Source organism: Grampus griseus (genome assembly GCF_964374135.1).
Source record: "Grampus griseus genome assembly, chromosome: 7".
NCBI lineage: Eukaryota > Metazoa > Chordata > Mammalia > Artiodactyla > Delphinidae > Grampus > Grampus griseus.
In genome coordinates this window covers 81787017-81813238 of record NC_139001.1, presented here as the reverse complement: position 1 = coordinate 81813238, position 26222 = coordinate 81787017, and the positions used below count along the sequence as shown (strand labels likewise).

Here is a 26222-nt window from a genome sequence, read left to right as displayed (position 1 = left end):
AACAATTAAATTTGCAGATTCTCTGTAGATAGAAAGTTTAACTGAACTCCTAAAGTCTGACTCTTAAGATGCCAGAGCCTGGACTGATGCCACACTCTCTCAATCAGCTACCCAAACTTCTAATAAACGTTCAGAAATAACCCTTAAGTTTTCAAAGAAATACTTCTCTACAGTAGAAGTCACATAAAACTATGGCCACTTAAGAACTTCATGTTTCAGTCAGTTCATTATATGTCTCCACCATTTACTCTACAAAATTATCACTGAAATCAGTTAAAAGCTATTGAAAATAAGTACAAGAACAATGCTAAATGATAGCAAAACATCTGCCCCCAATACAGCAATTTTTATGAAATACTGTGAACTACTTTGTATGTTACCTTAAAATGAAAATTAAAAAAGAAATACCAAGAGGTTAAGCTGAAAAAAGAGATGTTGCCTTTGTTAGCTGCTAGGTAAGCAAAGAAAGCCCTTATTAAACTTAGAGCTCACAATTAAAAAAAAATTATTAATACTAATAAAATATAATAGTAATTACTACTAAAAATACCCAGAAAGTGTTATGCCACCTTAAACTGTTCAATTATAAAGCTTCACATTTTTATAATTACAGGTTTCTATGCCACATACTTACATTCTTTATATTTTTTGATTTGTTACATCTTATCACTCATATTGCACTATCATATATATCTCTTCATATTAATACTACATATTTCCTTAAATTTGAAAATAAATAGAATTAAGAAAAAACATAAAGCTTTTTAAAAGGAAGAGTAATGGCAGATTATTCTTTTTAATATGAAAATAGAAATAGAATGGTACTATCCCAAAATATATAGTCCAGGAAATTAGGCTATGTATACAATAAAGATGGCATCAAAATTTAGTGAGGACAAAAAGGATTATTCAACAAAGTCACTGAGACAACTGGTAAGCTATTTTGAAAAATAAAATACTATTTGTATTTGCAATATTCTACCTCTATTTGTCACTGTAATATCTTTGTGCAATAGAAAGAAAACAAATACCCTCATTTTAAATTATTACGTTTCACAACAGTATATCAAACATACTAGCTATTCCCGGTATATCTGTATAGTTTCTAAAGCATATGGAATTCTACCTCAGATCACAGGTAGTCCTCTTAAAAAAGTCCTCTTAAAAAAAGACAATCTCAAAATGTCAACTGTCATACTATGAGTAAAAGCCCAGCTGAGATGTTACATTCTTTACAGAAAACTGTCAGAAGATGAGGTGGTACTTTTCCGTCTTTGGATCAAGTCAGACCCTATCGCAAGAGTTAGCCCCCAAATGATACAAACTTGGGTCTCTTATGCTGTATTCTCTTAGTAACCTGCTGTGTTCTTTCCCCCACCTCTTGATATTTTACTTACATAATATTTATATTTCCCTGGCTCTGATTTTATGTTTAAAATCATTTTACGTTTGATGAATTGTTCAAAACCATTTCAAATTCTTTGCAAAATAAAACAGGGTTAATAATAATACCTTCATTTTACATATGCATAGAGAGAGTTGTAACAGATTTATAGCCTCTTTCCACTGAATTTACTTTAACACCAGGTTACTATGATTTGCTTGAATCAGCTCACAATTTTTTAACGAGGTGTGACCGTCTGAAATGATCATATTAGCAAGTATGCCTTCAAATAATAATTTTAGTTCCACTCTGGATATTGCTAAAATTTACTGTGTAATTAGCTAGGTTACCAATCACATAATGCCTGTTTTTTTTCAAGGAAACAATGTCATCTTTTCAAATATTTTAAACTATATTATGTACTAAAAAAACTTAGTTGGTTATGTTACACTAACCATCATAACGAATTTGGCTACCCCATCTCCACATTCTTTGTAGCTAAAAATTAATTTTACCAACATAGTAGCACAGCTTGCTTAGAACTGCCAACACCCAGAGATTTTTATGCTTACCTACTATTACTATTCCCAAATACTTTATGGAACACAAGATTCAACAATATGCAACTAGAGGAAATATCAACTAGAAGAAACATCCTACTTAACCATCTAGCAAGTTTCTTTGTCTACAGTTATCTCTATATAGAAGAGTATTTTCCAGGGTCCAATCTGTCATTTGGAACCATATCTATTTTTAAAATAAATGTTTGAAATACAACAAACCACAATATCTGTTACCTTTATCGCTTAACTGTAGATTTTGAATTTTTGTATTTTGGATAGTTTGGCCAAGGATAGTGTTTTAAATATACTGTAATCTTATTTTTTAAGTTCAAATTTACATGATTATACTAAATAATATTACTAACACGACTGTACTAATGCTATGATATATATAATTATACTAATTATATTACATAATAAAATTCTTATCTAAGAATATATTTTATATCTCAGGATACTCCCACATACAACAAATCACAAAAGTGGCACGAGTTAAACAATACTCCTTATCTTTTTGACCTCTCAATATTGGAGTGCAGTAGGAATAAATTAAATTGTACCAAAATGGAATACCAGGTATGGGTTCTTCCATATTCCAGTTAACTCACATTAGATAAATGACGTCAAAACACCAGAACAGTGTGCTGTACCCACAGACTTGTAGAATTCAAAGAGTGACCCTTAATGTAGACAATGGATTTTAGTTAGTAATGATGTCTCACTATCACTTTCATTAATTTTAACAAATGTACCACACTAAAGCAAGATATTAATGATAGGGGAAACTGTGTGCACGTGTGTGCATGTATGTATGTGGAGATTATATGGGAACTCTGTACTATCTGCTTACTTTTTCTGTAAAAAAATATATCTATTTTAGCCAATTTACTAATGAAATGGAGTATAGCTTTAATTTGTATTTACTTATACAACTTTGTAAGCGTTTACTAGCTCTGTTTCCTTTTTTCTGAACTTTCTCCATGCCTCTAGGGACAAACTTCCAAGATGAAAGTTCAGAATAAATTCAGTCATTAGCTGTTCAAGTTATATTGTTAGGCTTGACACTTTGATGTATAAATCACTGAGATTCAACTTCTCTGTTGTATTGTTACTTTGTTTCAAGATGTGCAGTGTACCACAGAATAACAGGTCTAATGTACTGATTTCCTAGATCTCATTTTCTCCTGTACTGATACAAGAGTATCACTATGGAGCTCCTTGAAGAATTAAAGTATTATGTAAAAATGTTCTTCCAAAATACATAGGATAGGGCTTCCCTGGTGGCACAGTGGTTGAGAGTCCACCTGCCGACACAGGGGACACGGGTTCGTGCACCAGTCCGGGAAGATCCCACATGCCGCAGAGCAGCTGGGCCTGTGAGCCATGGCCGCTGAGCCTGCGCCTCCAGGGCCTGTGCTCTGCAACGGGAGAGGACACAACAGTGAGAGGCCCGCGTACAGCAAAAAAAAAAAAAAAAAAAAAAAAAAATACATAGGATAGAGCTTCCCTGGTGGCGTAGTGGTAGAGAGTCTTTCTGCCGATGCAGGGGACGCGGGTTCGTGCCCCGGTCCGGGAGGATCCCACATACCGCAGAGTGGCTGGGCCCGTGGACCATGGCCGCTGAGCCTGCGTGTCAGGGTCCTGTGCTCCGCGGCGGGAGAGACCACAGCAGTGAGAGGCCCATGTACCACAAAAAAAAATAAATTAATTAAATTAAATAAATAAAAAATACATAGGATAATGTGTTTTCCAAAAACAATAAAATAATGAAAACTGGAAAGAAAGGAAAATTATCCTTTACTAAAGAAAGACTTAAATTCACATTAAGAGGGTTTGCAGAGCTTCAGTTTTTATGACCCACACTTGGAAATAGCCTGTGAAATGTTCACACTGCTAAGACAGAGAAATTCTAAAAGCATCCAGACGAGGAAATATCACAAACTCAAAACATGTTAGCTGTGGTGGTCATCAGTGATGTTCACCTTACTTCTGCTTAACCTCCCTTTCTAGGCACCTAGGAAAAATGCACTTCCTTGCTCTCTTGAAATTAGGTGTGACCATGTGACTCACTCTGTTCAATGAACTGTGAGATGTGTTCTGTATCACCTCTGGGTAGGAACTTTAAAAGTGTCCATGATTCATCATGCTCCCTTTCTTCCACGGGGGTGTTTGTGGAGAAATGCTGACATAACATCCACCACTTCCTTTGAGTGACTACAGAGAACAGTGTCCCCTTGCTGATCCACACTATGCATAGAGCAAAAGTAAACAATAAACTTTTGTGTCAAGACACTGAAATTTAGGGTTGTTATGACTGCATAATCTAAACTATCCAGATTGAAACAGCAATTTATAAAGGAAAAAAGAAAAGCCTACCCTTGGAGTTTTCCCACAGAATACAAATTGAATAAAATCTATGTAATTCCAAAGGAGAAAAAACTGTGACCCAAGAATTCAATCCCAGCCATGTTGTAAGTAATGTGCAAAATAATTTTTGATGTATTTAAAATATTTTTTACATTTCCCCATATTACTAAACTTCAATTCTCTTTTGCATTTCTGTGGTCTGAATGACTAGTGATTTGTTCTGTTAAGCAGGTTGTTGGGGTTTTTACCCTTGCCTTCAACCAACTTTCCATTCTTTAGTTTTTAAGATAGATTGTATGGTCATATAGTTTACCCCTCAAAAAGTATAAAAAGATATGCAGTGAAAAGATTACTACCTCTGTTCCCATATCCCTGCCTCAACAAATAACTCACTATATTTGTGTTTAATATCTTAGGGAGGCACATGGATGGCCAAAGAGCACATGAAAGGACTTCCCTGGTGGTGCAGCGGTAAAGAATCCTTCTGCCAATGCAGGGGACACAGGTTCTAGCCCTGGTCCAGGAAGATCCCACATGCCGCGGAGCAACTAAGCCCGTGCACAACAACAACTGTTGAGCCTGTGCTCTAGAGCCCGTCAGCCACAACTACTGAAGCCCACGTGCCTAGAGCCCATGCTCCGCAATGAGAGAAGCCACCACAATAAGAAGCCCATGCACCGCAACGAAGAGTAGCCGCCACTCGCCACAAGCACAGAAAGCCACTGCACAGCAACGAAGACCCAACACAACCAAAAATAAAAATAAATTTATATATATAAAAAATGGGGACTTCCCTGGTGGCGCAGTGGTTGGGAATCTGCCTGCCAATGCAGGGGACACGGGTTCGAGCCCTGGTCCGAGAAGATCCCACATGCCACGGAGCAGCTAAGCCCATGCGCCACAACTACTGAGCCTGTGCTCTAGAGCCCGTGAGCCACAACTGCTGAGCCCACGTGACACAACTACTGAAGCCCGGGTGACTAGAGCCCGTGCTCCGCAACAAGAGAAGCCACTGCAATAAGAAGCCAGCGCACAGCAGCGAGGGGCAGCCCCCACTCGCCGCAACTAGAGAGAAGCCAGCGGTCAGCAACGAAGACCCAATGCAGCCAAAAATAAATTTAAAAAAAATGCACACGAAAAGATGCTCAACATCACTAATTATTAGAGAAATGCAAATCAAAACTACAATGAGGTATCACCTCACACCGGTCAGAATGGCCATCATCAAAAAAATCTACAAATAATAAATGCTGGAGAGAGTGTGGAGAAAAGGGAACTCTCCTACACTGTTGGTGGGAATGTAAATTGTTCTCCAGACACTATGGAGAACAGTATGGCGGTTCCTTAAAAAATTAAAAATAGAACTACCTTGTGACCCAGCAATCCCACTCTTAGGCATATACCTGAAGAAAACCATAATATGAAAAGATACATGCACCCCAATGGTCACTACAGCACTGTTTACAATAGCCAGGACATGGAAGCAACCTAAATGTCCATCAACAGAGGAATGGAAAAAGAAGATGTGGTACATATATACAATGGAATATTACTCAGCCATAAAAAAGAACAAAATAATGCCATTTGCAGCAACATGGATGGACCTAGAGATTGTCATACTGACTGAAGTAAGTCAGACACAGAGAGACAAATATCATATGATAGCACTTATATGTGGAATCTAAAAAAAAGGGTATAAATGAACTTATTTACAAACAAGTCACAGATGTAGAAAACAAACTTATGGTTACCAGGGGATAAAGGGGGCAGGGATACATTGGAAGACTGGGATTGACATATACATACTACTATATATAAAACAGATAACTAATAAGAACCTACTGTATAGCACAGGGAACTCTAGTCAATACTCTGTAATGGCCTATATAGGAAAAGAATCTAAAAAAAGAGTGGATGTGTATATATGTAAAACTGATTCACCTTTGATATATACCTGAAACTAACACAACATTGTAAATCAACTATAGTCCAATAAAAATTTTTAAAAATATATACACATTTCAGGGAATTTTTGGTTCACAGATGAACCAACAGAAATATGAGCATTTTTTTCCTTTTCTTTATGTACTGTCTACAAATATTTCCTTATTCGTTTTTACCGCTGTATCATAGTCCATTATATGGATGGATGTACCATGATTTGTCAACCAGTATTCTGTTGATGGGCATTTATATTGTTTCTCATCTTTCACTATTAACAAACAGTGCTGAAATAAGTAACTGTACACGCATCATTTCACAACAGTAAATTCCTAGAAATGTTGCTGAGTCAAAGGGTATTATACACATTTGTAGTGTGGTTAGATTTTGTCTAATTCTAATTTATACCACCAGCAAAAACATCAGTATGTTATCAATCTTACAGATTTTCTTGTCAACCTGATAGAGAAAATTACTATAGTTTTTATTTAATTTACTAAATATGAGTGAAATTGAACATGTTTATAAGTTTAAGATCGCTTTGTATTTAATTTCCTATGATCTTTCTGTGCATATCTTTGCTCAGTTTTTCTATTCTTAATAGAATTATTGTTAATAATTTTAAATAGTCTAATAATTCCAAAGCATATTAGTCACATGGTTCTCCTGTAAAAACTACCCCAAATAGCACTGAAGTCAAACACAAAAAGGAAAATCGTAATAAAAAAACAAGAATAAAGAAACAGTGGTTACATATAAGGACTGAGCCCAAGGACTGAACCAAATTAAACAGTCAAAAATAAATACTATCGTAAATGTGATTATAATAAATGAAAAACTCTTAAAAGATTAAAAAAGAAAAGAAATTATCTAGATCTAAATTCCCAATTGATGTACTTCAAACAATAGTGGAAATGGGTGATAACAGTAAAATCCTAAAGTCCTAATTTCCTCATCTTACATAATGTACAGTGAAAACATAGTGCTTAAAAAATAAAAACGTAGGGCTTCCCTGGTGGCGCAGTGGTTGAGATTCCGCCTGCCGATGCAGGGGACATGGGTTCGTGCCGCGGTCCGGGAAGATCCCACATGCCGCGGAGCGCCCGGAGCCTGTGCTCCGCAACGGGAGAGGCCACAACAGTGAGAGGCCCGCATACCGCAAAATAAATAAATAAATAAATAAAAACGTAATTTTATTTCTATTTTACATAATTTTACTTAATATAAAATAATACATAATTTTACTTATACACATAATATAAAAAGCATATTAGTGAGAAATCTAAATTTATTGCATGGAATATAGCAGAAAACAGATTTTATAATTAAATAGTAATACTTGCAATATAACAGCCATAATTTGTCTTATATAATGAATGAAGAAAGAGAAACTGAGGGAAAAAAGCAACAGTATCTTCTGAAGGTGACTAAGCAAATATAGTAAAGAGGGAAAGTAGAAGAGAATTCTAGAAGACGTGAGTGTACATATAAAAACTGCCTGAGTTAGGGTTAAACAATAAGAGGAAAAAAAAGAATGCATGGTATGTTAGTTACCTAATCTACAAATAGAGACAATACCAAACCTACCTTGCAGGGTTAATGTAAAGAATAAATGACAAAACATAAATAAAAGACACAAGGTACAGGCTCAATAGCTGCTAGTCTGCTTTGTCCATTGTCAATCACAAATTCTTCAAGGATAAAAGACCATGATGGAACAAACATTATTTGAGAATTTGTTACTGTGAGGGAGAAAAAGGTAAAAAACATTGTTCAACTCAAATATACCACTCTATACAGGCTTTGCATGTCTTTTATGATTTAAATTAAAAAAAAAAGCAAAATATTAGTAACACAATAATGAAAACAATGAAAAATATTTCCAGTGTTGTCCCTAAGAATCATCACATGCCTACAAAGCAAAGGAACATCAGAAATCAACAGCTTTTACCATGGTCTTTCCTGATCCTCGGGGTCCAATAATGAGAACAGAATTACTTTCTCCATGAATAGCAGTTCTTTTTAGCAGCTCAATTAAGTGTCTGAAATGATATAGATAGGCCAAAATTTAAAAAGGAAAGCTGAAATAATTTGCTAGGTAATACTTTTTAAAAGCTGAATTTGAACAAAAAACAGCCATTCCTTTTTTCTCTTCTTCTGGGCACTTGACTTATGCTCTAAATAGTCCTACAGAGAAGAACACAAATACTGATTCTCTGGAAACGTCAAAAAGAGAAACCAAGTAACACTGAAGTATCTTGGTCTTTATGATAGTATGGGACAAGGGACAACAGTGGCAACTCTTAGAACCTTTCACTCCACAGCTGGCTGCTGAGTATTAGGTAGGTGCAAGCTCAGAATTCTCTCCATAATACCAGATTATAGAAATGATACAAGATTGAAAGTTAAAAGGTTTTTTTCACTATGGAAATATTGATATCTGCTCTTGCTTCACAACAGTCATTTTTTTATATACAAAGCAAAATTTTTTACCTCTATAAAATGTCTGTTAGCCTTGTTTAATAAAATCTGTGTATGACAATTTTTGCAAAACCTAAAGGGCATCTGTAAGTAGTTTCATAACAGACAAGCAGATAGCTAAACTTACTTATATTGTACTTGTACTCCAAATAAGTTACTATGTGGACTCTGATGACAAAATCTTTCCCGTAAAATTCTTTGTGCCTGATTAAAATAAAGTGAATAAATATAAATGAAAATATTACATATGCAATCAAAAAAGAATAAGAATATACATTTATAGCAGTCAGAATTAGGTATTAATGAATCAATTCAACCCTCCCTAAATAACTTATCATCATGACATCTGGCATTTTCCTAAGTTGTAAAATTAACAATTCTTTTTACCTATCTCAAGGCCCAGAGAAAGGATGAGAACTTAGTTATGAAGCTTTCAACAAGAGAAAGAATTAGTTCCTTTAGATACATCAGCAATTTGAAGGCTGTTTTAATCCATGTGAGTGAATGAATACCTCACTTTGCATAACATATCAGCCAACAAACAAAGACAGGAGAGAATCTAATAATGTAATCTAATTTAATAATGCTCATGAACCACACCTCAGTCTCTAGAGACCAACACATCTAAACTGGTTTACCTCAAGCCTTATCAATCTCTACCTGTCACAAAAGTCAGGATTCCGAGGAAATAAAAGAAATTTAGGGCTTCCCTGGTGGTGCAGTGGTTGAGAGTCTGCCTGCCGATGCAGGGGACACGGGTTCGAGCCCCGGTCCGGGAGGATCCCACGTGCCGCGGAGCGGCTGTGCCCGTGGGCCATGGCCGCTGAGCCTGCGCGTCCGGAGCCTGTTGCTCCGCAACGGGAGAGGCCACAGCAGTGAGAGGCCCGCGTACCGCAAAAAAAAAGAAATTTAAAAGTCCATATAGTTATTGAGGGCCTATTAGATGCAGAGCACCATACTACTAAAAGAACATGATCTATGCCTAAAAAAACACTGCAAATATATTGGAAAGAAATGAATGTATTTGGAAAAAAATGACACATTCAAGAAACAACCTGCAAAATAGCAGTAACAGCATATAAGGATTTGCTCAATTATATGGAAGAAATTATATTCACCTAGGACATAAAATACGAAATGATTGGAATTAAGAAAAAATTCTTCTAAAGACCTAAATTTTGAGTTTGCCTTAGAACAAAGGGCTTAGATTCAGTTGTGTAAAAAAAAAAAAAAAAAAAGCCAATCATGATCTTTAAAAATATGGATCATCAAAATCATTCCTTTTCTGCTTTGCTGCTAATACAGAGGTCCTCAGTGACAAAAACCTTAGGAGGCTGTTTCAGATTTAGCCCCATCAGCAGAAACAAGAAGCCTCCAGGATTATTTGCTTCTCCCAGACTGACAGTATGGGACTGATCCTTCACATACCAAAGAAATAGATCTGAGTTCTCTTTACATGTACCAGAGGATGATCAAAGCAAATTATTCACTGGGGATAAAATAATCCATACTTATAGTTATAGAGGAAGGGGAAAGAATAGGAAGATTGGTGCCAAAGAAACAATAACACTTTTCTGGCAGGCCTGTTTTGATGATTAAAAGAGGCAGTTATCTATAACACAATATAGGTACTATACAGGTAATAGCTGATATCTGTAAAAAAATTAAAGGGGCATATATAGATTCAACGAATCATAGTGTGTATTCCGCCCCCTAGATAAGATCACTAGAAGTCAAAAGACAACCCTCAGTCCTTTTCTTTTTTTAAACTTCATTAAAGTCTATTAGAGAGACAACTGTATAAAATAAAGTGAGAGATAAAGTGAAGTTGTAGTGAATAGTCAGAGGTTCAAAAATCCTAAAGTGATCTGAGATGAAAGTTAAACAGGTGTATACATGTGTAGAAATTAATTAAGCTGCACATGGAAGATTTGTTCACTTTACAAAGATATGTAAAAGTTAAATTAAAAAACAGAATTAAACATTTTCCTTCTAAAAGAAGGAAGGTAAGGTCTCACAAAGGAATGCCAAAAACATTTAGTTTTGTTTTTTTTTTTTTTGCGGTACGTGGGCCTCTCACTGTTGTGGCCTCTACCGTTGCAGAGCACAGGCTCCGGCGCACAGGCTCAGCGGCCATGGCTCACGGGCCCAGCCATTCTGCGGCATGTGGGATCTTCCTGGACCGGGGCACGAACCCGTGTCCCCTGCATTGGCAGGCGGACTCTCAACCACTGTGCCACCAGGGAAGCCCAACATTTAGTTTTTGTTTAAAAGAAATGTAGTCTGGTCAAGCCAGATAAATAGAAACGAAAGTGTAGGGAGTTCCCTGGCAGTTCAGTGGTTAAGACTTCACCTTACAATGTAGGGGGTGTGGGTTCGATCACCGGTTGGGGAGCTAAGATCCCATATATCTCATGGCCAAAAAACCAAAACATAAAACAAAAGCAATATTGTAATAAACTCAATAAAGACTTTAAACATGGTCCACATCAAAAAAATCTTTAAAAAAGAAATGCCAGTGTAGAAATATCATGCACATTCCCTACTAGACTCCTCGAAAGAGATATATATGCACTTAAGAAAACATTAAATGTTCATGATAAAAACACTCAACATACTAGGAATATAAAGGGACTTCCTCAACCTGATAAAGAACACACACAAAAACCTACAGCTAACATCATACTCAATGGTGAAAGACTGAACGCATTTCCCCAATATCAAAAACAAAATAAGATTGTCTGCTCTTGCTAGTTTATTCAGTGTTACACTGAAGGTTCTAGTCAGGGCAATTAGACAAGAAAAAGAAATGAGATTCATCTAGATTGAGAAGAAAGAATTAAAACTACCTCTATTGCAGATGACATGATCTTATATAAAGAAAATCCTAAGGAATAAACTAAAAAAATATTAGAATAAACGAGTTCAGGAAGGTTACAGAATACAAGATTAATATAGAAAAATCAATTTCATTTAGATACACTTGCAATAAATAAAACATAAAATTAAGAAAACAATTCCATTTACAATAGCATCAAAAGGAATAAAATACTTAGGAATAAATTTACCAAAAGTAGTACAAAACTCTAAAGATAATATTAAACTAAACTGAACTAGAGCACATTTAGGAAGACATGAGTAAAGTTAGGATTCCATCTATCCAAAGACTTAGAGGTTGAAATTAGGAAGTAGCAAAGATACTCTTCCCTTGAGAATGAAAAGAGTGGTTCTTCATACATGCTAAGGGAAGAATTCAAGTTAAGAAGATGACTAATTCTCTTATCACCTTTGCATGGTAACAGACCTTCAGAGTAATGAAAATATATACCAACCTGTGAAAGGTATTCTGCTTGTATTAAGTTGTTACTCTTTGATTTACGACTGCTCATTTCAACAAACTGAAATCCTTAAAAAAAAGAAAAATAATTTTTAGCATGAATATAAAGACTATTAACTTATAGAGATTATTTAAGAATGTACTATTAGAGAATCAAAATAAACAAGTTTTAAAACATGAAAAATGTTCAAATTTCTCAAACTTTAAAAATTCTCAGTTGAACCTAATTGTAGGAATCATTTCATAATATATGTAAATAAAACCATCCTGCTAAACATCTTAAAATTATACAGTGATGTATGTAAATTGTTTCTCAATAAAAACAGAAAAAAAAAACATCTCAACGGCTCCTCTTTGTCTAAGTACAGGTTTAATTGACACTCCATTCCACAATTTAGATGGTTCTCACACACAATTACTCCTACCTTTCTTTTCAATTTACTATTCAGCTTCCCTTCCTTGCCTTTAAAAACAAAAACAAAAACCAATCTATATGCTTCCTTTACATACAGTGTTTCTCCCCACAGGAGAGATCCATCCCACAGGATCAGCCCTTCCAGAAAGCTTTCGCTTTCTTGTTCTACTCATCAGTCATAAACACTCATTACAGACTAGGTAAAATGTCTCTTCTGTAAACATACAGAACTGCCTGTACTTCTTTTTCATAATCAAATCACACTAAACAAAATTTGGTTAACTGTCAGTGTCCCCAAATTGAGGATATTTAAAAGTTCCAAGCATTTTAGCATAATGTCCAAAATAAAATTGGCAATGGTAACTGGAATGAAAAATACATATATACTAATGAAAAAAAAGAAGTTCTGTAAAATTCTCCTTGAGGGCAATATACTCATAGATAAACACCTTTGGCTAAAAGATCTAATTTTCTCATCAACAATTTCCTATATAATTACTTTACTAATCAGGTAATAATAGCTTAGCCAGTAACTGTTACAAGTGCTCTGATTTTATGAACTCATTTAATCCTAAGAATAACCCTATGGGATAAATATGATCATTAACACTGCTTTCAGATTAGAAGACACAGAAAGGTTAAGTAGCTTGACCAAAACCAGTGTGTAAGTCACAGAGTCAAGATTTAAACCCAGTCACGGTATACTTGATTATATATAACTATTATATATAGCTATAACTGTATATACTTGGTTAACTGCTATTTAGTCAACTGTTTTATTTTTTTGCGGTACACGGGCCTCTCACTGTTGTGGCCTCTCCCGTTGCGGAGCACAGGCTCCGGATGTGCAGGCTCAGCGGCCATGGCTCATGGGCCTAGCCGCTCCGCGGTATGTGGGATCTTCCCAGACCAGGGCACGAACCCATGTCCCCTGCATTGGCAGGCGGACTCTCAACCACTGCGCCACCAGGGAAGGCCTCAACTGTTTTTAAAAAGTACACATTTCAATAACTTAAAGGAAGATCAACCTCTGTGACATATTTTATATTCATATTTATTAATTTCATATACTGACAGATGCCAACCCTTGGAATGCTGTTTCTAACAGGACAGCAGTTGAGAAATGCTTTGAAAAACAGATAACAAGCAAATCTGTCCCTCCCTTCTTAAACCCCAAAGGGCTTCCGGCTCCAGGCACTCAAATTGGAAATTCAAGAACAGAGTACTCTACTGATGTCTTGGTCCCTTAAGAAGCTTCTTTCTTAAGAGAAAAGTGGTTTCCTCAGTCACCCTTAGAGCCCTTCTAGCAGCTTTTTCTCTGTATGAGGCACCTTGCTTGAGAAACTTTACATTAATTATTTTAATTTTATTCTATTTAAAATTTTTCCCTTAAATCAGAGTTGTGTGTGGGCAAAAAACCATTTTAGCAACATGAAATGATATCCTCATTCTGGTTTAAGATACTCTTGATTGTGAAGAAGGTCTACAAGCCAAAATCTGAAATCACAGGAAACAATGGAACAAATGTCCCCTAGACAATAAGGAGAAGTGAATTTTTAAAAAATGGAGGAGAGCTTTTACAATATACCTTATCTTTGTAGAGCTATATTAGCGATTTCACAGTATTAATGGAATTAAAACATATTTCTCCCCATTTCATGGGTTGAAAAAACATGCTCAGAAGAGGTAAGTAAAATGCCTGAGGTTGCAGGGTAGGTGTCTAATCTGCCTCTTTGCATCAAATATAATTCAGGTAAGCCACTAAAAACAAACATATTCGTCATTTGGTGATCATTCATGAAAGAAACATACACATACACACTACTTCAGTTCCTAACCCACATAAATTTTTACTGCAAATTGAGTCTTAATTGACATTGATTTTAATACATCTAGCCCCTCCAAATAACAGTCAAATCTCCACTCTATTACAAAGAATATTTTAAAAGACAATTCTAACTTTATAGATGAAACGACGAGTTTTGGAATGATAGATGCAAACCACATATCTGACAAAGGACTTATATACAGAGAAGCTTCAAAGCTCAACAATACAGAAATCTAGAAAAATGGACAAAGGGCATAGACACTTCAACCAAAGAGGGTATATGGATGCCAAATAAACACATGAAACACATTAGTCATTAGAAAAATGCAAATTATAACCACAATGAGGTATATGTACACACCTATTTGAACAGCAAAAATTAAAACGTGAAAACAGCAAATGCTGGTGAGGATGCAGAGAATCCACATCTCTAATACAACTACTGGTAAGAATGTGAAATGTTATAGCCATTCTGCAAAGTTTCCTTTTGGCAGTTTTTTTTCAATTTAACTTAATTTTATTTTTTTATACAGCTGGTTATTAGCTATCTATTTTATACATATTAGTGTATACATGTCAATTCCAATCTCCCAATTAATCCCACAACCACCCAACACCCCGCTTTTGCCCCTTGGTGTCCATACGTTTATTCTCTACATCCGTGTCTCCACCTCTGCATTGCAAACCAGTTCATCTGTACCATTTTTCTAGACTCCACATATATGAGTTCATGTACAATACTTGTTTTTCTCTTTGACTTACTTCACTCTGTATGACAGTATATAGGTCTATCCACATCTCTAGAAATGACACAATTTCATTCCTTTTTATGGCTGAGTAATATCCCATTGCATATATGTACAATTTCCTTAGACATTTGTCTGTCTATGGGCATTTAGGTTGCTTCCATGACCTGGCTACTGTAAATAGTGCTGTAATGAACACTGGGGTGCATGTGTATTTTTAAATTATGGTTTTCTCTGGGTATATGCCCAGTAATGGGATTGCTGGGACACATGGTAGTTCTATTTTTAGTTTAAGGAACCTCCATACTGTTCTCCATAGTGGCTGCATCAATTTACATTCCCACCAACAGTACAAGAGGGTTCCCTTTTCCCCACACCCTCTGCAGCATTTATTGTTTGTAGATTTTCTGATGATGCCCATTCTAACCAGTATCAGTTGATACCTCATTGTACTTTTGATTTGCATTTCTCTAATAATTAGTGATGTTGAGCATCTTTTCATGTGCCTTTTGGCCATCTATATGTCTTTGGAGAAATGTCATATTTAGGTCTTCTGCCCATTTTTTGAGTGGGTTGTTTTTTTTTTTTTTTAATATTGAGCTGCATAAGCTGTTTATGTATTTTGGAGATTAATCCTTTGTCTGTTGATTTGTTTGCAAATGTTTTCTCCCATTCTCAGGGTTGTACTTTCGTCTTGCTTATAGTTTCCTTTGTTATGCAAAAGCTTTTAAGTTTCATTAGATCCCATTTGTTTATTTGTTTTTATTTCCATTACTCTAGGAGGTGGGTCAAAAAAGATCTTGCTGTGATTTATGTCAAAGAGTGTTCTTCCTATGTTTTCCTCGAAGATTTTATAGTGTCCAGTCTTACATTTAGGTCTTTAATTCATTTTGAGTTTATTTTTGTGTATGGTGTCAGGGAGTGTGCTAATTTCATTCTTATACATGTAACTGTCCAGTTTTCCCAGCACCAGTTACTGAAGAAACTCTTTTCTCCATTGCATATCCTTGCCTCCTTTGTCATATATTAGCTGACCAAAGGTGTGTGGGTTTATCTCTGGGCTTTCTATCCTGTTCCACTGATCGATATTTCTGTTTTTGTGTCAGTACCATATTATCTTGATTGCTGTAGCTTTGTAGTATAGTCTGAAGTCAGGGAGTCTGATTCCTCCAGCTCCGCTTTTTTCCCTCAAGATTGCTTTGGCTATTTGGAGTCTTTTATATTTCCATACAAATTTTAAGATTTTTTTTGCTCTAGTTCTGTACAAAATGCCATTGGTATTTTGATAGGGATTACACTGAATCTGTAGTTTGCTTTGGGTACTAGAGTCATTTTCACAATATTGATTCTTCCAATCCAAGAACATGGTATATCTCTCAATCTGTTTGTGTCATCTTTGATTTCTTTCATCAGTGTCTTATAGTTTTCTGAGTACAGCTCTTTTACCTCCTTAGGTAGATTTATTCCTAGGTATTTTATTATTTTTGTTACAATGGTGAATAGAATTGTTTCCTTAATTTCTCTTTCTGATCTTTCATTGTTAGTGTATAGGGATGTAAAAGATTTCTGTGCATTAATTTTGTATCCTGCAACTTTACCAAATTCATTGATTAGCTCTAGTAGTTTTCTAGTGGCATTTTTAGGATTATTTATGTATAGTATCATGTCATCTGCAAACAGTGACAATTTTACTTCTACTTTTCCAATTTGGATTCCTTTTATTTTTTTCTTCTCTGATTGCCGTGGTTAGGACTTCCAAAACTATGCTGAATACTAGTGGCAAGAGTGGACATCCTTGTTTTGTTCCTGAGCTTAGAGGAAATGCTTTCAGTTTTTCACCATAGAGAATGATGCTTGCTGTGGGTTTATCTTATATGGCCTTTATTATGTTGAGGTTGGTTCCCTCTGTGTCCATGTTCTGGAGATTTTTTAATCATAAATGGGTGTTGAATTTTGTCAAAAGCTTTGACTGCATCTATTAAGATGATCATATGGTTTCTATTCTTCAATCTGTTAATATTGTGTATCACACTGATTTGTGTATATTGAAGAATCCTTGAATCCCTGGTATAAATCCCTCTTGACCATCATGTATGATCCTTTTAGTGTGTTGCTGGATTTTGTCTGCTAGTATTTTGTTTGGAATTTTTGCATCTCTACACATCAGTAATGTTGGTCTGTAATTTTCATTTTTTGTAGTATCTTTGATTTTTGTATCAGGGTGATGGTGGCCTCGTAGAATGAGTTTGGGAGTGTTCCTTCCTCTGCAATTTTTTTGGAAGAGTTTGAGAAGGATGTGTATTAGCTCTTCTCTAAATGTTCAATACAATTCACCTGTGAAACCATCTGGTCCTGGACTTTTGTTTGCTGCAAGATTTTTAATCATAGTTTCAATTTCATTACTTCTGATTTGTCTGTTCATATTTTCTATTTTTCTTGGTTCAGTCTTGAAAGGTTGTGCTTGTCTAAGAATTTGTCCACTTCCTCCAGGTTGTCCATTTTATGGGCATATAGTTGCTTGTAGTAATCTCTCATGAGCCTTTGTATCTCTACAGTGTCAGTTGTTACTTCTTGATTTTCATTTCTAATTTTATTGATTCTTGATGAGTCTGGCTAAAGGTTTATCAATTTTGTTTATCTTCTCAAAGAAACAGCTTTTAGTTTTATTGATCTTTGCTACTGTTTTCTATGTTTCTACTTTCTTTCTCCTCTGATCTTTATGACTTCTTTCCTTCTACTCAGTTTGGGTTTTGTTTGTCTTCTTTCTCTAGTATCCTTAAGGTGTAAGGTTAGATTGTATGAGATATTTCTTGTTACTTGAGGCAGGATTGTATTGCTATAAACTGCCCTTTTAGAACTGCTTTTGCTGCATCCCACAGGTTTTTGATCATTGTGTTTTCATTGTCATTTTTCTCTAGGTATTGTTTGACTTACTCTTTGATTTCTTAAGTGATCTTTTGGTTATTTAGTAACATATTGATTAGCCTGTGTTTGTGTTTTTTGCAGTTTTTAACCTGAAACTGATTTCTAATCTCATAGCATTGTTGTCAGAAAAGATGCATGCTATGATTTCAATTTCCTTAAATTTACTGAGGTTTGATTTGTGACCCAAGATGTGGTCTATCCTGGAGAATGTTCTGTGTGCAACTGAGAAGAAAGTGTAATCTGCTGGTTTTGGATGGAATGTGCTATAAATATCAATTAAATCTATCTGCTCTACTGTGTCATTTAAATCTTGTGTTTCCTTATTAATTTTCTGTCTGGATGATCTGTCCATTGGTGTAAGTGAGCTGTTAAAATCCCTCACTATTACTGTGTTACTGTCGATTTTCTCTTTTATAGCTGTTAGCATTTGCCTTATGTACTGAGGTGCTCCTATGTTGGGTTCATAGATATTTATAATTGTTATATCTTCTTCATGGATTGATCCCTTGATCGTTATGTAGTGTCCTCCCTTGTCTCTTGTAACAATCTTTGTTTCAAAGTCTATTTTATCTGATATGAGTATTGCTACCCCAGCTTTCTTTTGATTTCCATTTGCATGGAGTATCTTTTTCCATCCCCTCACTTTCAGTCTGTATGTGTCCCTAGGTCTGAAGTGGGTCTCTTGTAGACAGCATATAGATGAGTCTTGTTTTTGTATTCATTCAGCAAGCCTGTGTCTTTTGGTTGGAGCATTTAATCCATTCACATTTAAGGTAATTATCAATATGTATGTTCCTATTACCATTTTCTTAATTGTTTTGGGTTTGTTTTCGTAGGTGCTTTTCTTCTCGTTTCCCACTTAGAAATGTTCCTTTAGCATTTGCTGTAGAGATGGTTTGGTGAAGCTGAATTCTCTTAGCTTTTGCTTGTCTGTAAAGCTTTTGATTTCTGTTGAATCTGAATGAGATCCTTGCCAGCTAGAGCAATCTTGGTTGTAGGTTCCTCCTTCTCATCACTTTAAATATATTGTGCCACTCCCTTCTGGCTTGTAGAGTTTTTGCTAAGAAATCAGCTGTTAACCTTATGGGAGTTCCCTTGTATTTTTCCCTTGTTGCTTTTAATAATTCTTCTTTTTATTTAATTCTTGTCAATTTGATTACTATGTGTCTTGGCATGTTTCTCCTTGGGTTTATCCTGTATGGGACTCTCTGTGCTTCCTGGACTTGACTATTTCCTTTCCCATGTTAGGGAACTTTTTGCCTGTAATCTCCTCAAATATTTTCTCAGGTCCTTTCTCTCAATCTTCTTCTGGGACCCCTATAATGCCAATGTTGGTGCATTTAATATTGTTCCAGAGGTCTCTTAGGCTGTCTTCATTTCTTTTCATTCTTTTTTTTTTTATTCTGTTCCGCAGCAGCTAATTCCACCTTTCTGTCTTCCAGGTCACTTATCCGTTCTTCTGCCTCAGTTATTCTAGTATTGATTCCTTCTATTGTATTTTTCACTTCAGTTATTGTATTGTTCATGTCTGCTTGTTTATCCTTTAATTCTTCTAGGTGTTGGTTCTTTAATTCTTCTAGGTCTTTGTTAAACATTTCTTGCATCTTTTTGATATTTGCCTCATTCTTTTTCTGAGGTCCTGGATCATCTTCACTATCATCATTCTGAATTCTTTTTCTAGAAGGTTGCCTATCTTCACTTCATTTAGTTGTTTTTTCTGGGGTTTTATCTTGTTCCTTCATCTGGTACATAGTCCTCTGCCTTTTCATTTTGTCTTTCTGTGAATGTGGTTTTTGTTCCACAAGCTGCAGGACTGTAGTTCTTCTTGCTTCTGCTGTCTGCCCTCTGATGGATGAGGCTAAGAGGCTTGTGCAAGCTTCCTGATGGGAGGGACTAGTGGTGGGCAGAGCTCAGTAAAACTTTAATCCACTTGTTTGCTGATGGGTGGGGCTGAGTTCCCTCCCTGTTGGTTGTTTGGCCTGAGGTGACCCAGCACTGGAGCCTATCTGGCTCTTTGGTGGGGCTAATGGTAGACTCCAGGAGGGCACATGCCAAGGAGTACTTCCCAGAACTTCTGCTGCCAGTGTCCTTGTCCCTGTGGTGAGCCACAGCCAGCCCCTGCCTCTTCAGGAGACCCTCCAACACTATCACGTAGGTCTGGTTCAGTCTCCTATAGGGTCACTGCTCCTTTCCCCTGGATCCTGATATGTACACTACTTTGTGTGTGCCCTCCATGAGTGGAGTCTCTATTTCCCCCAGTTCTGTCAAAGTCCTGCAATCAAATCCCGCTAGCCTTCAAAGTCTGATTCTCTGGGAATTCCTCCTCCCATTGCCGGAACCCCAGGTTGGGAAGCCTGACGTGGCAGTGAGAACCTTCAGTCCAGTGGGTGGACTTCTGTGGTAAAACTGTTCTCCAATTTGTGAGTCACCCACCCAGTGGTTATGGGATTTGATTTTATTGTGTTTGCACCCCTCCTACCATCTCATTGCTGTTTCTTCTTTGTCTTTGGATGTGGGGTATCTTTTTTGATGAGTTCCAGTGTCTTCCTGTTCAGCAGTTAGTTGTGATTCTGAAGTTCTCGAAAAAGAGAGTGAGAGCACGTCCTTCTACTCCACCATCTTGAACCCGTTTTAAGCTCTCCTATGCTTTGGCAGTTTCTTATAAACAAACACTTACCATGTAACATGGCAATTGTACTCGGTATTTATACCAAAGAAATGAAAATTTATCCTCAAACAAAAACCTGTAAATGTGAATATTCACAACAATTTTATTTGTAATAGCCAAAAAACTGAAAACAATACAGATGTCCTTCAAAGAGCCAATGGAGTTAAAGAAACTGAAACATCCATACATACAGGGGGACTGTAACTGAGGGAAAAAAAAAGAGATTAACTACTGATATGTGAAATAACTTGGATGGCTCTCAAGGGCATCACGCTTAGTGAACAGAAAAAAGAAAAAAAAGGCTGATCTCAAAAAAATTACATATTTTACAATTCCATTTAAAAAACATTCTTGGAATGACAAAACTATTATGAAGATGAAGAACAGATTCACGATTGTGAGGAGACAGAACTTAGGGGTGAGTATGACTACAAAAAGGAGTTACATGAAGAATGTTCTCTGTAATGATGGAACAGTTCGGCATCTTTATTGCAATGGTGTTCAAACAAATCTAACCATGGGATAAAATCACAGAGAATTATACAGACACACAAAAATGAGTGCTAGTAAAAACTGTTGAGAACTGAATAAGGTCTGTAGTCTTGTTAACAGTGTTATACCAATGTCAGTTTTCTGGTTTTGACATGCAGTATCATTTTATAAGATGTCACCCTTAAGAGAATGTGGGTGAAGGGTTTATGGGACACTATGAATTATATTTGCAACTTCTGTGAGTCTATAATAATGTCAAAATAAAAAGTTAAAACAAAATTAAACTCTAATTTTATAGGTTTTTTTGAAGTGCTTAATGACAAAAATGAGAGTATAACTGGTATAACTAAATCTTCTTTATCTGCAAATAGATTGATTGAATTTCTCCTCAAATTTACCAGTGGATCATGGGACACCTCCTTCCACTTCCTACTGTGCTTTTGATACCATGATTTTACTTGCTATTCTAAATAGCAGGACTAGACATAAAGTGTAAAAGGAGCTGAACGTCTATGCATGACTAAGTCATGTTGGTATCAAATACAATAGGTGACAAAGATTATTTAGTTGTAGAAATTTTGGTAGAAACTACTATTTTATTTATACTCTTAAGACGAGCAGTGAAATGGGTAATCCCAAAGAATGGCTTACCCTCACAGTATTTCTTTAGCACCTATACTTTTTATATTATTGGTTTCCAGTAAATCCTCCTCTCAACTTATGCTTTCTAAGGTGAATAAACCTAATTTTCAGTTTCAGAGTTTCAAGTAACAATTGGTCTATTCTATAGCCTAAAAAAATTGAACCCAATCCACTCCTGTCACTAGCTGCCTCCATCCTACTTTAGATCACCATTATTTCTTGACTGGAAATCTATGCCAGCTTCTTTATTGCCTCCAACTCTTACTCCCATTTTCATGTAAAAACCCTTCAACTCCATCCTCAACCCCCGAAGTTCTAAATTCCAAATTCCCTAACATCATTTAAAAGGAAGGTTCCGAATGACTAATTTCCCAGTTTAGCTCACAGCTCCTTCTCTTAATATGCCTGGGAGAATCAACAATTCTCTATACCCTGACTCACTCCAAACTCAGGCCTTAGTTGAGATATTATTTCCTTTGGAATACTTTCTGTGACACGGCTGAACACTCCTAGTCTGGGCAAAATCTGAGGGTTATGTATCCCTCAAGTGCTATCTTCCCCTTTCACAGAACTTAATTAGCATACAGTGATGTAACTAACTCTGTGTTTACTTATGTTTGCTCCACTGGACCACAGCTCCTTGAAAGAAAGACTCAGAAATCATGTTATCATTGTATCCAAATCAAGTAGTGCAAAAATGGCATACAGTTGGTTTTCAAGAAAATATTTGATAAGTGAATGAATGTTAGGCAATGGAGAATGTCCACAGGCAAATTAGCTGCTAAAAAGGAGCCAGATTAGTTTAAATCAACTGCTTAGCTAAATTTAAAAGTTTTGAATAATTACATGCCATGACCCTCAAAAAAACCCTGCCAAGCATGAAAGAAAAATTATATATATACTAATATATATTTATATAAATATTTATATAAAATAAATACAGAATGATTTATACTTCAAGTAAAATACATGTAGTATAATATTATCATGGTAGTGTCACATCAATGGAAATTCAAGTTGGTTAAAATATAGTTAATTTGGTTAAGAAATTAATTTCTTTTAATAGAGAAGTCCCCAAATTAACAAAAGATAAAGTACACGTTTTTTAACAAATAATTTTTAAATCAAATGATATACCTTATAAAGCTATAAGTCTGATGATGTAAGAGAAGGTAAAGTCAATTATCTTTAGAAAAAGATTATCAATTATTTCTGTCTTTTTATAATGGGTTGACAGTTTGCTAGTAACACATTAAAAAAAGATTAGTAATATATTCTCCTTTCTGGAATTAGGCTACCATACTTCATTCTTATTTACACTGCCTTCAATTAAGACTTGGAGGATTAAAAGGAATATCTGAAATGAATATTAAATTTACTAGTCAAAATCTACACTTTTACGTATTTTATTAATATTTACAAGTACTCCAGCCATCCTCAATTTCATTATTTTAATTTTGCTGTGATTTGGAATACTCTCCCTACTCATTTCAAACTTGCAGTTACTGAATGCCAGTTTTAGCTTGTCTAAAATATAGGCAACACAGATTTTAAATCTAATATATAGTAATACTGAACATATGAAAAAAGAGAGTTCAAGGTTTTCATTTCTGAAGTTAAACCAGAAAAGCGAAGGCAGAAGAAGTGAAGATGAAGACACTAGAATCTTTCTAGAAAGTTTTGATTTTTCTTAGAAAGTAAGTCACACGCAATGAAATAAAGAAATATTTGAGGATATTATTGAAATCAGAACTGTAAGCAAGGAGAAGTCTAAAAGAAGGCCATTTATATATCAAATTTAAGATAAATGTAAATTCAGACAAAGTCAAGGAGAAGCAGAACTTGAAAACTGAGATTGATGGTAATATCAACTGTCCCTAAGAGTTCCGTCATCAAGCATAGATTTGAATTCTTGGTTCTGTGGTGTGACCTTCGCAAATTAACCTTCCTAAGCCCCAGTGTTCTCCTCTGTAAAGTTTGAGATAAAAGCATTATTTAATTCACAGGATTATTGTGGGGATTAAATGAAATGTTTTACCTGATATGCCATGCTGTCAAATGCCAAGCATGGTGATACAGAGTACCCTTTATAAATTATTATATTACACTGGAGAGAAGAACCAAGATTAGAAACAATTAGAGTTGTGGGCTGGGGGGAATGAAGCACAGAATTAGACTCTTGTTCTAAATAATTTCTTTTTTTTTTAACATCTTTATTGGAGTATAATTGCTTTACAATGGTGTGTTAGTTTCTGCTTTATAACAAAGTGAATCAGTTATACATATACATACGTTCCCATTAAACAATTTCTTTGAGGGTACTTTGACCATGCAATGAAGTATCGAGTACAACTCCAACTAAGGTACACCAGAACTATGATGGCAACTTCAATGGTATAAATTCACTAAGTATTCCTCAATATAAAAAAACATTTTAATACTAGTAATAATAAGAAATTATGGGCAGATCAATCTATATAGAGTTATATGGACCCTAAAGACTTCAAATCCCTAGTGCCCAAAGCTATTCAACACCTAGAAGTGATTAAGATTGCTGGGCCTCATCCCCAGAGTTTCTGATTTAATAATAGGTCTAGGATAGACCTTGAGAATTTCATTTCTGATAAATTCCCAGAGGATGTTCCTGTTGCCTGTCCTGGAACCACACTTTGTGAGCTACTGAGAAAACTGACTTTATTACTGTGCATTCCACATCAAAGCGGATAAAACTGCTAAGAGGCCAAAGAAAATGAAGAAATCCACGGGTATAGACAGCATCTCTTCAAACCAAGCTAAGCCTAACGTAAGTATTTGAGGATCGTGAAGGGAAAAGAGGAGAATGTGGAATAAAACAGGCATCAGGAGGCCAACGGACTTTCATCACGGTAAATGAACAAATAAGCTTTGAAGCCCTAGAAGGCTTCTTAGCAGATAGATAAAGAGATCACAAATCATACAACATAAGAGGAAACAAGGAGTTTCTCTTTCCTCCTGTTACTGAAAAGTAACAAAAGGTTTTTGTTTTACCAGCTGATAATTTAGAGAGCCTTCTGAGGATATTCCAAAAAAGTATACAGTCCTGTGATCTACTTGGGAGATTCTTCTGGTTGTCTAAATATTCATATAAACTTTTAAAATAAAAGAGTGGAAAGATAGAAAAAAACATTTGCCTGGATATTTTATATTTATGTCATCCCCTGATTTAAAAAAAAAAAAAAGTCCTTTCTTTCCTGCAAAGAATTTTTAAATTGTTTTTTGATATGTATATTTTAACATCATAGAAGACAATGTTTTAATAACAGTTTTTGATTCAACAATATTTCTTGGGACAAATTAAATATGCCTAGGCTAAAATAATTAAAAGTAAAAATTAGTACCTAAAAAATAAAATACTTAAAAGTTATCAACCAGTCTAAGACTGGTATCAAACAACATGAAAGACTTTTAACACAAAAAGGCCAAAAAAGATGTGCTTGATTCAGGAGAGGAGGACAGGCATTTGCTCTATGGAGCTAACGGAAAATTACAGTCTCACTGTCCGAATTACAAGATGAATGAGGAACTGGTTAAGCACTAATGCTGTAACACTGTGGGACAGGCTGTGTCAGTTAGTATGATGCAAAGTTCGTAGTATCCAGGAAGACACAAGCAAAATGGATGAATATTCATTAAAAAAAAATCCCTGGGCAACACTCTTGAATCTTCAGGGGTAGAAAACACCCCCCTCCCCCTTTTAAAGCAGTAAATGTTAAATTCTGACATACAGTCAAAGTTGGGAAAAAAAAAAAAAAAAGGATTAACATCACAGACCATGCCTGTAGAGTTCTTGATAAATGTTAGTGGAATCTTTTTTGTAAAACCTGAGCCAACTTCATTCTGCTTTGGTTTGCCACTTCCTCTGGACATTGATCTCTTGAGCAGTAAGTGTCACATATGAAATCCTCGCAGTTGAAGTGAAAACGGAATGGAGAAACTTACTGAGATTCACAGACGAGAGATACTTTTCTTTGCCAAAGGCTAGGTGCTTCAAATACTGCCCAGAATGAGACTACTGCATGGAAAATCCAAGTAGACCACCACAGATAGTCTATTAAGAGCAGTAAAGCAGGAAAACAAAAAACATAACTTTTCTTCCCCTTTATTGTTTCAATGTGTTGGTCATGGTTAATGCATTTAACCAAGTAAATAATCTGCTTTTATTTATTATATGTGTTTATGTGACATTTAAAGTTGACTCTTGAGTTATGTGACCTTTTCTCTATATACTACCACCAGACCAAATGGTTCAGAATACAAACATGGCAGTGACTATTCTTTTAAAAAACTAAGTTGGAAGAATTAAAAACTCTTAACCAGACAACTAAAAATAAACAATGGCATTTTAACCATGCATAAATATGCACACACAGAACTACCCAAGCCAGTATATTCAT

At 35.5% G+C, this 26222-nt stretch overlaps 1 protein-coding gene across 4 annotated transcripts in view; it reads right to left on the bottom strand.

Annotated features, from left to right (window-relative positions):
• ORC4 (origin recognition complex subunit 4) overlaps window positions 1-26222 on the bottom strand; it is a 96604-nt gene that overhangs the window by 30520 nt on the left and 39862 nt on the right. For 2 of the 4 annotated variants that reach the window (XM_082657953.1, XM_082657954.1), the window contains exons 2-4: window positions 12069-12142; window positions 8864-8940; window positions 8207-8297 (exon numbers count right to left, since the gene is read on the bottom strand). In XM_082657953.1, coding sequence (XP_082514079.1) covers window positions 8207-8297; window positions 8864-8940; window positions 12069-12125 — 225 coding nt within the window. In that variant the 5' untranslated portion in view covers window positions 12126-12142. Of the gene's footprint in view, window positions 1-2555; window positions 3164-8206; window positions 8298-8863; window positions 8941-12068; window positions 12143-26222 lie in introns of those variants that run through there. The other 2 variants (XM_082657955.1, XM_082657956.1) reach the window with 2 other exon arrangements.